This window comes from Lissotriton vulgaris, chromosome 1_1, assembly GCF_964263255.1.
Source record: "Lissotriton vulgaris chromosome 1_1, aLisVul1.2, whole genome shotgun sequence".
In the NCBI taxonomy this organism is placed as follows: domain Eukaryota; kingdom Metazoa; phylum Chordata; class Amphibia; order Caudata; family Salamandridae; genus Lissotriton; species Lissotriton vulgaris.
In genome coordinates, this window is record NC_141685.1 from 268,081,972 (window position 1) to 268,097,530 (window position 15,559).

The 15,559-nt window shown below is 50.8% G+C and overlaps 1 protein-coding gene across 1 annotated transcript in view; it reads right to left on the reverse strand.

Annotated features, from left to right (window-relative positions):
- Nucleotides 1-15,559, reverse strand: part of LOC147746889 (E3 ubiquitin-protein ligase HECTD3-like) — a 523,212-nt gene that overhangs the window by 11,778 nt on the left and 495,875 nt on the right. The window contains exon 20 of the mRNA XM_086952298.1: nt 14,835-14,909. Within this exon, the coding sequence (XP_086808424.1) occupies nt 14,835-14,909 (75 nt within the window). The remainder of the gene's footprint in view (nt 1-14,834; nt 14,910-15,559) is intronic.

A 15,559-nucleotide genomic window follows, 5' to 3' on the forward strand; every position in this document is an offset into this window, starting at 1 on the left:
TACCACATGGACCAATTTCACCCTCTGCCTGCACTATCTCCCCTCTGCCTGCACCATATCCCCTCTGCCTGCATCATCTCTCCCTCTGTCCGCGCCATCTCTCCCTCTGCCTGCACCATCTCTCCTTCTGCCTGCACCATCTCTCCCTCTGCCTGCACCATCTCTCCCTCTGCCTGCACCATCTCTCCCTCTGCCTGCACCATCTCTCCCTCTGCCTGCACCATCTCCCCTCTGCCTGCACCATCTCCCTTCTACCATCTCTCCCTCTGCCTGCACCATCTCTCCCTCTGCCTGCACCATCTCTCCCTCCACCTGCACCATCTCTCCCCCTGCCTGCACCATCTCTCCCTCCGCCTGCACCATCCCTCCCTCCGCCTGCACCATCTTTCCCCCTGCTTGCACCATCTCTCCCTCCGCCTGCACCATCTCTCCCTCCGCCTGCACCATCTCTCCCCCCGCCTGCACCATCTCTCCCCCCGCCTGCACCATCTCTCCCTCTGCCTGCACCATCTCTCCCTCTGCCTGCACCATCTCTCCCTCTGCCTGCCCCATCTCCCCTCTGCCTGCACCATCCCCCCTCCGCCTGCACCATCTCTCCCTCTGCCTGCACCATCTCTCCATCGGCCTGCATCAACTCTCCCTCTGCCTGCACCATCTCCCCTCCGCCTGCACCATCTCACCCCCGCCTGCACCATCTCTCCACCTGCCTGCACCATCTCACCCTCTGCCTGCACCATCTCACCCTCTGCCTGCACCATCTCACCCCCTGCCTGCACCATCTCATCCTCTGCCTGCACCACCTCATCCTCTGCCTGCACCATCTCACCCCCTGCCTGCCCCATCTCACCCCCTGCCTGCACCATCTCAACTTCTGCCTGCACCATCTCACTCCCTGCCTGCACCATCTCACCCTCTCCCTGCACCATCTCCCCCTGTGTCTGCACCATCTCCCTCTCTGCCTGCACCATTCACCCCCTCCGCCTGCACTCCCCTCCCCCGCCTGCTGCTCTTTTAACCCATTCCTCGTCGCCTTCTCCCACCGCCCTCCCGCCCCACCCCCCCATGGTTTCACTGAGTGGAAAAGTTTAAATAGACACAGAAGACACACGCCCTCACCTTCATAACAGCTGCAACTTCTCAACCTGCTACTCCTTCTCACTCTAGCATTTTCAGCTTGTGTCAGCATTCAAATTGTTTTACCTATCACCTTTACGCCACTGAGAATTCCAAAGGAATTTGATCGGGGCCTGCGGCCTTACCAGAGGGGAGATTAGTCAACGCAGTCAAAACTTCTTCCTCAGTAAAAGGTGCCTCCAGATTCCTTGCCACACCCTCCCGTAGAATGTCTACCGGGATATCCCGCAAGTACTCGCCTATTTTAGAAACATCACTTGGTAAATCTTGATCATATAATGAGATGTAAAATTTCCTAAAAACTTCACGTATCCCCTCTGGATCTACATATACTGTTCCCATCTCATCAAGGATCTCCCTCACTTGCCCTGTAGACACATTCTGCCTTGTTCGGATAGCGAGGGTGCGACCGACAGATTCGTTAAATTCATAACATCTCTCCCTATTCACTAAGTATATGTTAGCTGCCTTATTGGCAATGCTTTCCTCAGCCTCCATCTTTGCTTTTGCTATTCTAACCAACACTTGATCTGAAGGTACACCCCTTACCACACTCTGAGTTAAGTTCTCCTCTGCGTCTGTCACAGCCTTGACTTGCTCTGCCTCCCTTTGCCTTTCCTTCCTCCGACTTGCTGCGCTAAAGCTTATTGTTTCCCCTCGTACTGCCGCCTTAAAGGAGTCCCACATGTTCCCCACCGCCGTGCTTCCTCTATTTATATCCAGAAAATTCCTTATCCACTTAGTCATGTGTGCAATATAAGCCTCTTCTTTAAGCAGCCCTCTCTCAAATGTCCATACTCGACCCAACCCTTCAGCTATACCAAAGTCTATTGTTAAGATCAAAGGGTTGTGGTCAGAGATTATCCGAGGTTGTCTCAATTTTAATCTTGGTTTGTAAAGTATTTGAAACAAAAAAGTAATCTAATCTTACACAGACTTTGTGCGGGGCTGAGTAGTAGGTAAGTCCCTGTTCTCCAGGTCTTAAAGTCCCCCATACATCCAATAAGGCATTATTTCTCATAAGACCACATAAAGAACGTCAGACTCTCCTCTTCCTACCCTGATACCGACCATTCAGTATCCCACCCACTCCCCCTGCTCCCTTGATGTTAAAGTCTCCAGTCAGGATAATAATTGGGGACCAAGCAGCTAACTACAGATCCAAAAAATCGAGAATATCTGGATCATCCTCCGTCAAACCATATATACACCCTAAAGTAACCCACTCGTTGTTGATTTTAAGTTCTAATAACACCCATCTGCCCCATTGGTCTTCAAGCTTCTTCCTTATGATAACATCTCTGCGTTGACAGAATTGCAACTCCCCTATTTTTGTCCCTTGCTTAGAGTACGCCAATACATTAAACCCCAACTGCTCTAATAAATAACCTTGTTGTCCTTCTATATGGGTTTCCTGAAGGCACACAAAATCCAAATTTAAAGATCTTAGCCACGTGGCAACCCGTTGCCTCTTATTACAATCATTTAGACCACAAACATTCACCGTCATTATACGCGTACCCATTAATGCACACCAGATAATTGTCCCAACAATCTTTCATTGATAAAACATTTTTTATGCCATTTCTCCATTGTTGCCTTATCAGTACCCATTCACCACCCCGCATTTTACCAATATTCCCGTGCATGTGAAGATCCAACACGAAACCAGCGTGCCCTTTGATCCCCTCCCTCCCCCTCCCTCCCAACCCCCTCTCACCCCCCTTACAGGCAAATCGGTCAGTCCTGACCTATGCGTGACAGCTGTAGCCCCAAGTGTCAGTCACCCCTCCTGGCCCCTGCTCCTGCTGAATCCATAATGTACCTCTGACCTATACCTATATCATAACGTGACATGCTACATCCCCCTTACTAAATGCTGTTTATAGCTGCTTTCTGCTACCGATCATTTTCCCTTCGATTGCCTTAGGGCAACTGTCGTGGACTTTGAGCCTCCCTTCCTACCTTTTATCTTGTCCAAATAAGCCTGAGCTTTAATCTCGGAAAAGAAGATCCTACTCTGCCCATCACTCACTACTTTGAGGCGAGATGGAAACATTAGATAGGCCTCACAGCCTATATTCTGAAAAGGGGTTATCATTTGCCCCATGCGCCATCTCCTTTCTACTGTCGCATGACAAATCTGGGCGGGCGAAAAACGTTGTACCATTATACGTCCGCCTCGCATCAGGCTTGGCCTTGTCTATGATTTCCTGCCTCAATAAAAAGTTTCCAACATATATCAAAGTAGCCCTTGGTTTGTCAGTTGCCACCCCTTTTCTCTGGAACAGGGGGAATCTATGAGCCCTCTGTATCTCATTCTCCCAGTTCCAGGAGGATAGCTCTGGAAAGGACCCCCTAAGCAAATTCACAACAAACCCCCGGACATCCTGCCCTTCTTTTCTTCGACCACCCAAAGCAGTCTAACATTGTTCCTCCTTTGACGATTTTCATAATCTTCAAGCTTCCAGTGTACATCAGCAGTCATTTTTTCTTGCTCAGTTTTAAACTCTTTCCACTTCCCAACATCTTCTTCCAGCCTTTCAGTTCTGGCCTCAACCTCTGTGATCCTTGCTGCCATGTCTGCGTAAAGTTTATTCACTTTCTGGAGTGAACCCTGTATTTTTTGACTGGCCTGCTTTGCCCTTCGAGATTCATTCCTAGCCTCCCGCTGCATTTGCTTCAAAGTAGAATGCAGCATATCCATAGTAGCTGCTTGACCTGGGGTGTTAGTCTGTGTACGCACTGAGTTAATACCGCCCTCTTGATAAAGCTGTGAGGTGGCCGAGTAGTCCCAGTCCAATTTTTTAGGCACTTCGGAATGTGAAGGGCTCATCGAACAGCTTACCCTGCTGCGAGACCTGTTTTTCTTGGCTCTCCTTTTAGTATATGCCTTATGTGTTGCCTCGCTCTCTGGCGTTGATACTGCCGAATCAGAGGCCGCTTCTGAGCTATCAGTCTCACTTCCCGTTATACCATCAACAGAAACCTTGTCATCCTCTTCCTCCGTCCTCCGTCTCAGGCAAGGAGAAAAAACAATCATCACTGGGGGAGCCAGGAAACGTTGTTGCCCCTGCTATGCCATGTACAGTGATTGCACCATCATCATGTTCTTTAGGATCCAACCCAGCTATATGCTGTTCCTGATTAGTATCCTTGGGACATGTTGCCTGCTCTGCACCTGAATATAATGCCTTAATGACCTCCGACCCTTCATTTAGATGCCTGCACGTATCTTCTGCAGTCATGCCAATTGCGGGGTTATTTTGTGAGTTTGGAATCTCACACGTAGCATCAGTACTACAGTCTATATCAATAATCGTGCTATCATCAGGCTCAGACAGTGATTTCGCGCCGAGATCCTGTGCATCCAGACTGTTTTTGCCATCATTTATAACCCTCGTATCAGCAGTATTGTCAGCATTGTCAGCAGTATTGTCCAAAGATAATTCTCTGCCACCCCCGGCGCCCTCCTTACCAGAAGCGTCTATTTGCAGCTCTGGAGGATCAGCCTGCTCGCTCTGTCCCCTCCGCGCGTGTCCCGAGGAGCCTGCAGGGAGAGACGCCAAACTGCTCGATTCTTCCAGGATCCGCACATCGTTCTCCCAGCCTGTGGCTCCCATCATCACCTGACTATCCGACAGACCCGGGCTCGGCTCTCCTAGCTCACCTGCGCTCCCATTCGCCAAAGACTCCGCTCGTGTATGGGATAGCACCGGGCTCGGTGCAACAGCCGCAAAGGACTCGTGGAGAGTAGGTTGCCTCAAATTTCCCTCTTTAATAGCGCTTTCGTTGTTCTGATGCTTGGATCCTTTTTTATTTAACAGACTTTTCTTCTCCTTTAATTTTCCTTGTTTCTCAAGTTTATCGACTTTATCATTAGTCTCCATGTTTTCTTTCCTTGCCTTTCTCTGCGCCTGTGTCATTGACCTGAGGGTCTCACTCATTACTGTCGTACCAGGATCACTAACAAGCACTGGCGTTGCCAATAGGTCTCGCAGTAGGAAAGTTGGAGCTATTGGTTTTGTAAATGACAAAGCCCTTTATGTATTTAAAATGATAACCGAAGTGAAAGGCATTGTTATTTGCAATTGTAATGGCTCCAACTTTCGTACTGCGAGACCTATTGGCAACGTGAGTGGTTTTTCGTGTGTGAGTGGCGTTGTGTGTGTGAGTGGCGTTGTGTGTGTGAGTGGCGTTGCCTGTGTGTGAGTGGCGTTGCCTGTGTGAGTGGCGTTGCCTGTGTGAGTGGCGTTGCCTGTGTGAGTGGCCTTGCGTAGTTGAGTGGCCTTTCGTAGTTGAGTGGCCTTGCGTAGTTGAGTGGCCTTGCGTAGTTGAGTGGCCTTGCGTAGTTGAGTGGCCTTGCGTAGTTGAGTGGCCTTGCGTAGTTGAGTGGCCTTGCGTAGTTGAGTGGCCTTGCGTAGTTGAGTGGCCTTGCGTAGTTCAGTGGCCTTGCGTAGTTCAGTGGCCTTGCGTAGTTGAGTGGCCTTGCGTAGTTGAGTGGCCTTGCGTAGTTGAGTGGCGTTGCGTAGTTGAGTGGCCTTGCGTAGTTGAGTGGCGTTGCGTAGTTGAGTGGCGTTGCGTAGTTGAGTGGCGTTGCGTAGTTGAGTGGCGTTGCATAGTTGAGTGGCGTTGCGTAGTTGAGTGGCGTTGCGTAGTTGAGTGGCGTTGCGTAGTTGAGTGGCGTTGCGTAGTTGAGTGGCGTTGCGTAGTTGAGTGGCGTTGCGTAGTTGAGTGGCGTTGCGTAGTTGAGTGGCGTTGCGTAGTTGAGTGGCGTTGCGTAGTTGAGTGGCATTGCATGTGTGAGTGGCGTTGCGTAGTTGAGTGGCATTGCATGTGTGAGTGGCATTGCATGTGTGAGTGGCGTTGCGTAGTTGAGTGGCGTTGCGTAGTTGAGTGGCGTTGCGTAGTTGAGTGGCGTTGCGTAGTTGAGTGGCGTTGCGTAGTTGAGTGGCGTTGCGTAGTTGAGTGGCGTTGCGTAGTTGAGTGGCGTTGCGTAGTTGAGTGGCGTTGCATGTGTGAGTGGCGTTGCATGTGTGAGTGGCGTTGCATGTGTGAGTGGCGTTGCATGTGTGAGTGGCGTTGCGTAGTTTAGTGGCGTTGCGTAGTTTAGTGGCGTTGCGTAGTTGAGTGGCGTTGCGTAGTTGAGTGGCGTTGCGTAGTTGAGTGGCGTTGCGTAGTTGAGTGGCGTTGCGTAGTTGAGTGGCGTTGCGTAGTTGAGTGGCGTTGCGTAGTTGAGTGGCGTTGCGTAGTTGAGTGGCATTGCATGTGTGAGTGGCGTTGCGTAGTTGAGTGGCGTTGCGTAGTTGAGTGGCGTTGCGTAGTTGAGTGGCGTTGCGTAGTTGAGTGGCGTTGCATGTGTGAGTGGCGTTGCATGTGTGAGTGGCGTTGCATGTGTGAGTGGCGTTGCATGTGTGAGTGGCGTTGCATGTGTGAGTGGCGTTGCGTAGTTGAGTGGCGTTGCATGTGTGAGTGGCGTTGCATGTGTGAGTGGCGTTGCATGTGTGAGTGGCGTTGCATGTGTGAGTGGCGTTGCATGTGTGAGTGGCGTTGCGTAGTTTAGTGGCGTTGCGTAGTTGAGTGGCGTTGCGTAGTTGAGTGGCGTTGCGTAGTTGAGTGGCGTTGCGTAGTTGAGTGGCGTTGCGTAGTTGAGTGGCGTTGCGTAATTGAGTGGCGTTGCATGTGTGAGTGGCGTTGCATGTGTGAGTGGCGTTGCATGTGTGAGTGGCGTTGCGTAGTTTAGTGGCGTTGCGTAGTTTAGTGGCGTTGCGTAGTTTAGTGGCGTTGCGTAGTTGAGTGGCGTTGCGTAGTTGAGTGGCGTTGCGTAGTTGAGTGGCGTTGCGTAGTTGAGTGGCGTTGCGTAGTTGAGTGGCGTTGCGTAGTTGAGTGGCGTTGCGTAGTTGAGTGGCGTTGCGTAGTTGAGTGGCGTTGCGTAGTTGAGTGGCGTTGCGTAGTTGAGTGGCGTTGCATGTGTGAGTGGCGTTGCATGTGTGAGTGGCGTTGCATGTGTGAGTGGCGTTGCATGTGTGAGTGGCGTTGCATGTGTGAGTGGCGTTGCGTAGTTTAGTGGCGTTGCGTAGTTTAGTGGCGTTGCGTAGTTTAGTGGCGTTGCGTAGTTTAGTGGCGTTGCGTAGTTTAGTGGCGTTGCGTAGTTTAGTGGCGTTGCGTAGTTTAGTGGCGTTGCATGTGTGAGTGGCGTTGCATGTGTGAGTGGCGTTGCATGTGTGAGTGGCGTTGCGTAGTTTAGTGGCGTTGCGTAGTTTAGTGGCGTTGCGTAGTTTAGTGGCGTTGCGTAGTTGAGTGGCGTTGCGTAGTTGAGTGGCGTTGCGTAGTTGAGTGGCGTTGCGTAGTTGAGTGGCGTTGCGTAGTTGAGTGGCGTTGCGTAGTTGAGTGGCGTTGCGTAGTTGAGTGGCGTTGCGTAGTTGAGTGGCGTTGCATGTGTGAGTGGCGTTGCATGTGTGAGTGGCGTTGCATGTGTGAGTGGCGTTGCATGTGTGAGTGGCGTTGCATGTGTGAGTGGCGTTGCGTAGTTTAGTGGCGTTGCGTAGTTTAGTGGCGTTGCGTAGTTTAGTGGCGTTGCGTAGTTTAGTGGCGTTGCGTAGTTGAGTGGCGTTGCGTAGTTGAGTGGCGTTGCGTAGTTGAGTGGCGTTGCGTAGTTGAGTGGCGTTGCGTAGTTGAGTGGCGTTGCGTAGTTGAGTGGCGTTGCGTAGTTGAGTGGCGTTGCGTAGTTGAGTGGTGTTGCGTAGTTGAGTGGCGTTGCGTAGTTGAGTGGCGTTGCATGTGTGAGTGGCGTTGCATGTGTGAGTGGCGTTGCATGTGTGAGTGGCGTTGCATGTGTGAGTGGCGGTGCGTAGTTTAGTGGCGTTGCGTAGTTTAGTGGCGTTGCGTAGTTTAGTGGCGTTGCGTAGTTTAGTGGCGTTGCGTAGTTGAGTGGCGTTGCGTAGTTGAGTGGCGTTGCGTAGTTTAGTGGCGTTGCGTAGTTTAGTGGCGTTGCGTAGTTGAGTGGCGTTGCGTAGTTGAGTGGCGTTGCGTAGTTGAGTGGCGTTGCATGTGTGAGTGGCGTTGCGTAGTTTAGTGGTGTTGCGTAGTTGAGTGGCGTTGCGTAGTTGAGTGGCGTTGCGTAGTTGAGTGGCGTTGCGTAGTTGAGTGGCGTTGCGTAGTTGAGTGGCGTTGCGTAGTTGAGTGGCGTTGCGTAGTTGAGTGGCGTTGCATGTGTGAGTGGCGTTGCATGTGTGAGTGGCGTTGCATGTGTGAGTGGCGTTGCATGTGTGAGTGGCGTTGCGTAGTTTAGTGGCGTTGCGTAGTTTAGTGGCGTTGCGTAGTTTAGTGGCGTTGCGTAGTTGAGTGGCGTTGCGTAGTTGAGTGGCGTTGCGTAGTTGAGTGGCGTTGCGTAGTTGAGTGGCGTTGCGTAGTTGAGTGGCGTTGCGTAGTTGAGTGGCATTGCATGTGTGAGTGGCGTTGCGTAGTTGAGTGGCGTTGCGTAGTTGAGTGGCGTTGCGTAGTTGAGTGGCGTTGCGTAGTTGAGTGGCGTTGCGTAGTTGAGTGGCGTTGCATGTGTGAGTGGCGTTGCATGTGTGAGTGGCGTTGCATGTGTGAGTGGCGTTGCATGTGTGAGTGGCGTTGCATGTGTGAGTGGCGTTGCGTAGTTTAGTGGCGTTGCGTAGTTGAGTGGCGTTGCGTAGTTGAGTGGCGTTGCGTAGTTGAGTGGCGTTGCGTAGTTGAGTGGCGTTGCGTAGTTGAGTGGCGTTGCGTAGTTGAGTGGCATTGCATGTGTGAGTGGCGTTGCATAGTTGAGTGGCGTTGCGTAGTTGAGTGGCGTTGCGTAGTTGAGTGGCGTTGCGTAGTTGAGTGGCGTTGTGTAGTTGAGTGGCGTTGCGTAGTTGAGTGGCGTTGCGTAGTTGAGTGGCGTTGCGTAGTTGAGTGGCGTTGCATGTGTGAGTGGCGTTGCATGTGTGAGTGGCGTTGCATGTGTGAGTGGCGTTGCATGTGTGAGTGGCGTTGCATGTGTGAGTGGCGTTGCGTAGTTTAGTGGCGTTGCGTAGTTTAGTGGCGATGCGTAGTTGAGTGGCGTTGCATGTGTGAGTGGCGTTGCATGTGTGAGTGGCGTTGCATGTGTGAGTGGCGTTGCATGTGTGAGTGGCGTTGCATGTGTGAGTGGCGTTGCGTAGTTTAGTGGCGTTGCGTAGTTGAGTGGCGTTGCGTAGTTGAGTGGCGTTGCGTAGTTGAGTGGCGTTGCGTAGTTGAGTGGCGTTGCGTAGTTGAGTGGCGTTGCGTAATTGAGTGGCGTTGCATGTGTGAGTGGCGTTACATGTGTGAGTGGCGTTGCATGTGTGAGTGGCGTTGCATGTGTGAGTGGCGTTGCGTAGTTTAGTGGCGTTGCGTAGTTTAGTGGCGTTGCGTAGTTTAGTGGCGTTGCGTAGTTGAGTGGCGTTGCGTAGTTGAGTGGCGTTGCGTAGTTGAGTGGCGTTGCGTAGTTGAGTGGCGTTGCGTAGTTGAGTGGCGTTGCGTAGTTGAGTGGCGTTGCATGTGTGAGTGGCGTTGCATGTGTGAGTGGCGTTGCATGTGTGAGCGGCGTTGCATGTGTGAGTGGCGTTGCGTAGTTTAGTGGCGTTGCGTAGTTTAGTGGCGTTGCGTAGTTTAGTGGCGTTGCGTAGTTTAGTGGCGTTGCGTAGTTTAGTGGCGTTGCGTAGTTTAGTGGCGTTGCGTAGTTTAGTGGCGTTGCGTAGTTTAGTGGCGTTGCATGTGTGAGTGGCGTTGCATGTGTGAGTGGCGTTGCATGTGTGAGTGGCGTTGCGTAGTTTAGTGGCGTTGCGTAGTTTAGTGGCGTTGCGTAGTTTAGTGGCGTTGCGTAGTTGAGTGGCGTTGCGTAGTTGAGTGGCGTTGCGTAGTTGAGTGGCGTTGCGTAGTTGAGTGGCGTTGCGTAGTTGAGTGGCGTTGCGTAGTTGAGTGGCGTTGCATGTGTGAGTGGCGTTGCATGTGTGAGTGGCGTTGCATGTGTGAGTGGCGTTGCATGTGTGAGTGGCGTTGCATGTGTGAGTGGCGTTGCATGTGTGAGTGGCGTTGCGTAGTTTAGTGGCGTTGCGTAGTTTAGTGGCGTTGCGTAGTTTAGTGGCGTTGCGTAGTTTAGTGGCGTTGCGTAGTTGAGTGGCGTTGCGTAGTTGAGTGGCGTTGCGTAGTTGAGTGGCGTTGCGTAGTTGAGTGGCGTTGCGTAGTTGAGTGGCGTTGCGTAGTTGAGTGGCGTTGCATGTGTGAGTGGCGTTGCATGTGTGAGTGGCGTTGCATGTGTGAGTGGCGTTGCATGTGTGAGTGGCGTTGCATGTGTGAGTGGCGTTGCGTAGTTTAGTGGCGTTGCGTAGTTTAGTGGCGTTGCGTAGTTTAGTGGCGTTGCGTAGTTTAGTGGCGTTGCGTAGTTTAGTGGCGTTGCGTAGTTGAGTGGCGTTGCGTAGTTGAGTGGCGTTGCGTAGTTGAGTGGCGTTGCGTAGTTGAGTGGCGTTGCGTAGTTGAGTGGCGTTGCGTAGTTGAGTGGCGTTGCATGTGTGAGTGGCGTTGCATGTGTGAGTGGCGTTGCATGTGTGAGTGGCGTTGCATGTGTGAGTGGCGTTGCGTAGTTTAGTGGCGTTGCGTAGTTTAGTGGCGTTGCGTAGTTTAGTGGCGTTGCGTAGTTTAGTGGCGTTGCGTAGTTGAGTGGCGTTGCGTAGTTGAGTGGCGTTGCGTAGTTTAGTGGCGTTGCGTAGTTTAGTGGCGTTGCGTAGTTGAGTGGCGTTGCGTAGTTGAGTGGCGTTGCGTAGTTGAGTGGCGTTGCATGTGTGAGTGGCGTTGCGTAGTTTAGTGGTGTTGCGTAGTTGAGTGGCGTTGCGTAGTTGAGTGGCGTTGCGTAGTTGAGTGGCGTTGCGTAGTTGAGTGGCGTTGCGTAGTTGAGTGGCGTTGCGTAGTTGAGTGGCGTTGCGTAGTTGAGTGGCGTTGCATGTGTGAGTGGCGTTGCGTAGTTTAGTGGCGTTGCGTAGTTTAGTGGCGTTGCGTAGTTTAGTGGCGTTGCGTAGTTTAGTGGCGTTGCGTAGTTGAGTGGCGTTGCGTAGTTGAGTGGCGTTGCATGTGTGAGTGGCGTTGCATGTGTGAGTGGCGTTGCGTAGTTGAGTGGCGTTGCATGTGTGAGTGGCGTTGCATGTGTGAGTGGCGTTGCATGTGTGAGTGGCGTTGCATGTGTGAGTGGCGTTGCATGTGTGAGTGGCGTTGCGTAGTTGAGTGGCGTTGCGTAGTTGAGTGGCGTTGCGTAGTTGAGTGGCGTTGCGTAGTTGAGTGGCGTTGCGTAGTTGAGTGGCGTTGCGTAGTTGAGTGGCGTTGCGTAGTTGAGTGGCGTTGCATGTGTGAGTGGCGTTGCGTAGTTTAGTGGCGTTGCGTAGTTTAGTGGCGTTGCGTAGTTGAGTGGCGTTGCGTAGTTGAGTGGCGTTGCGTAGTTGAGTGGCGTTGCGTAGTTGAGTGGCGTTGCATGTGTGAGTGGCGTTGCATGTGTGAGTGGCGTTGCGTAGTTGAGTGGCGTTGCGTAGTTGAGTGGCGTTGCGTAGTTGAGTGGCGTTGCGTAGTTGAGTGGCGTTGCGTAGTTGAGTGGCATTGCATGTGTGAGTGGCGTTGCGTAGTTGAGTGGCGTTGCGTAGTTGAGTGGCGTTGCGTAGTTGAGTGGCGTTGCGTAGTTGAGTGGCGTTGCGTAGTTGAGTGGCGTTGCGTAGTTGAGTGGCATTGCATGTGTGAGTGGCGTTGCGTAGTTGAGTGGCGTTGCGTAGTTGAGTGGCGTTGCGTAGTTGAGTGGCGTTGCGTAGTTGAGTGGTGTTGCGTAGTTGAGTGGCGTTGCGTAGTTGAGTGGCGTTGCTTAGTTGAGTGGCGTTGCTTAGTTGAGTGGCGTTGCATGTGTGAGTGGCGTTGCGTAGTTGACTGGCGTTGCGTAGTTGAGTGGCGTTGCGTAGTTGAGTGGCGTTGCGTAGTTGAGTGGCGTTGCGTAGTGTGAGTGGCTGCAAGTACAGAAGGACCAGCTTTGCTTGTTTAAAACTCAGAGGCAAAAGAAGAGGACATATGTACTTATGACATATGCTCTCCCACTTCTGGCAGATGAGTGTAATGTGTAAAGCGTCTTGTGGAGCAACCATGTCACATGAGCAGATCGTGGAGTCTGAGAATGGCAGCCAAAGCAAATACAAACAAGAGGAATGACTGTGAGGCGCATTGGTGTGAAGCACATCAAAGGGCTTCTCCTCCCCTAATTAGGTGAGGAGAAGTGGCCGGCCTGTGGCCGGCCATGAATAATTAGGGGAGGAGAAGCCCTTTGATGTGCTGGGCTGGCTGGCCCTGAATGCGCGTGCATGTTATCACGTGGTTCACGGGCACAGCATGAAAACCGCGGGGCTGAAAGCCCTTTGGTTTGAAGAGAAAATAGCCGACTTGAATTCTCCCTATTTCCCATTCCTTCGGAATGGTAAAGGCGAGACCTAAATAAAAAACGGCTTTGTCTCTCTCCTTCTCCTTCTCCTTCTGTGATTCTCCTCGCGGCTTTGGACCTCGAGGGGCCATATTCTGCATAATTACTCGCAGAAGATCTGTTCTTAGTATTTTAGACCAGGTGAGCACTCTCTGCAGTTTTCGAGCTGTAAAGCTGGTTTTCTTTATCCAAAGAGCAAAGCGATATAATACATCAAACAAATGCAGCATGCTTCCTCATCATATTTCGAAGCAGAAAGAATCAGAGGTTTTCTTTCAAGGCTCAAACCATGCTAAAGGAGCAAAGGAGGGAGTGACTGTTCCCTACGACCTGTCAGCGGCCATCCTTCCCCTGACCATTCATTTCTAAGATTCAACCATTGGGTTGAATGATAAAATACCATCTATCTCCTCATCCTGCATGCATCTAGAATTAGTTAGGAGTGACTACTGTTTCCAAGAACTGTGTCCAGTAACCCCTGTTGCAACTCACGCCTGCTCGCACCAGTAGACCAAATGCCACAGTGAACTAAGACATAGTTGAGTTTCTTTCTGCCACATAGGTGCACCTCTATTAACTGTTCCAGCTGCTCGAGGTGTGGCACAGTGCAATTCTCAGAGTGGCAAAAAGGGGTCCCTTTGAGCTGGGCAGCAGCTGTGGAACTTACAGGGTGCAATACCACAGAAAGCCACAAAAGGTCAAGTGTAATATCTGTGGATTTATTTTTGGATCCATTCAATGGGGCCCCAAATAATAAAACTGCAAACATTAGGACTTGGAAGAAGCGGTACCAGACAAGCTGCCTGCTGACCCCTTCAAGGACAGTGGAAGGGAATCAGAATGCTCAGCAGTGCACAGAATAGAGCCTCAAGGGCTTTTTGGTCAAACAGGAAATACTGCACTCTTTTTTCTACTACCTCTCTCAATGCTTTGGAGATGCGATCCATGCTTGGGTGGTAATACAACAGCATAACTCTCACCCTAGACCTTATGAATCCTGCTGAGTGCTTCAGGTAGGGAGGCTAAAGTGCTGTCTGCAGAGAAGTGCGAAATCCTTTCAGTCGTAACCCCAATAATCTTTCGGGTAAACGAGTAATCCCATGGTAATTCTCAGTTAAACCATAATCGAGTGGTGAAGGAACTCCTGACAGTGGCAAAAGCTATGTACACTGGCTGCCCAGTGATCATGCAGCAAGGCATATCCCCTTATGGACGCCATGCTCTAAACCTTCTGGGGAAGGCAGCGCTTGAGCCGGCCAGGGGCTCCCTCCCAAGAAAACCAGCACCCGTGTTGGGAAGGCTGACGGCAACCAGGCTCCGGGGGCCAAGGGAGAGGACCTAGAGGTGCAGCCAAACCTACTGGATAAAGTGCAGGCATGGAAGGGACCAAACAGGTGAAAGCCTGAGGATTTCCATTGGTACTCACTACCCAACCGGTTCTACGAAGTAATTATAAAGATCTGTTTTTGGACAAGGTGGTGATACCATCATGTGTTCAAGGAGTAGAGATGCTGAGGTGAGCTGAACTGATCAGCTGGTGAGGTAGATTCAGCCTCTCATCAATGTGAGGCTGGTAAATTAAACCAATAGTATCACCTGTTACTATTAGCACTCACAAAAGAAGGAAAGCACAATGAGTTCTGAGAAGTGTTATAAAGATAAACACCACATGACATTTTTCAACTATTACCAATGTTATCAGAGAAACCTGCAGACAAGAAGAGGACCAAACTAATGACAATTTTACATAGTGGTTTTTGCAGCAGCCATTAGAGAGATCACTGAACACTATTCCACAAGTCCCAGTAGCACACAGGTGAAACTTTAAAAGATTATGTCATCGATTACAAATCGATTTCAAGCAGTAATGGGGAGAAAGTTTCTCAAGGAGGCAAGTAAAAAGACATCCCTTACAGACCTTGTTACTAGTAGCTTCGAATGGAAAGGACCTGCTAATATGCATGTCCATGTGGAATGTTTCTAAGGAGCATTAGGCGCACAGTGCAACTTCACACATCCTATGACCATTGCCAGCATTCACACATTTCCTACATTAGGACAGCTCACACGTAAGCACCTCGTGCCTCACTCAACTCTTTTCACATAGGACACAATGCAACCAAACATATGGGTCTGCCTGCAACCACCTTGGACAGTCGGAGTGCCACACAGGTAGCAAATGCAGTCTATCAAAATCCAGAGAAGATAATTGCTTTATATGCCTAATGCTCACCTGGGATATCTTGGTAAATAGAGGATACTGCTGCAGGTGCAGGACTCAGGCAGATTATCTGTGATGTCTTCAGAGCTGTGAACAGGAATTGAAAGAGAAACCTTTTATTTTTCACCTTTCACCTCAGATCCTCCTAGTATGTTCACTAATACAGCATTCTTGTTCATCAATGTGTGTGAGAGGAAAGTTGTTAGACTAGTATGTACTCGTTTTATCTGTGAAGCTTGTCCCGTGGCACACAACTGTGTGTGGAGGAAGCTCTCTTGCTTTCCCCTTACAATACCAGTTTTGTGCATGAGTGAAGTTCACACTGTTATTGTCTGTGCAATATGAAGGACGGCTTGCACTATCACTGCTGCACTTGCCCCCTGTGTGTGAAGGCAGCGGTCTCCTGCTTTTCCCCTTACTTGTGTATGAGTGACGTTCACAGTGCTGCTGTCTGTGCAATGTGAGGAGAAGCTTGTACTGTTATTACTGTACCTGTTCAGTGTGTGTTGGAAGCGTGCACCATTACAAAGCTGGCTCCAAGAGTACGAGGGCTAATGGTACTTCTTATATACTTCAGGCGGAGATTAAGAAATGTTTTTGATACAGTTTGTTGATTCCTTTGCTAGTTGTTCGGGCCAAGTTTGGGTTCCCCAGTGACAATATAATCCCAAATCGTGCGGTTTCCTTCTTGCAGGATAAGTCATGGCTGGATGGGTTTGGTGCAACAATGTTCCTTC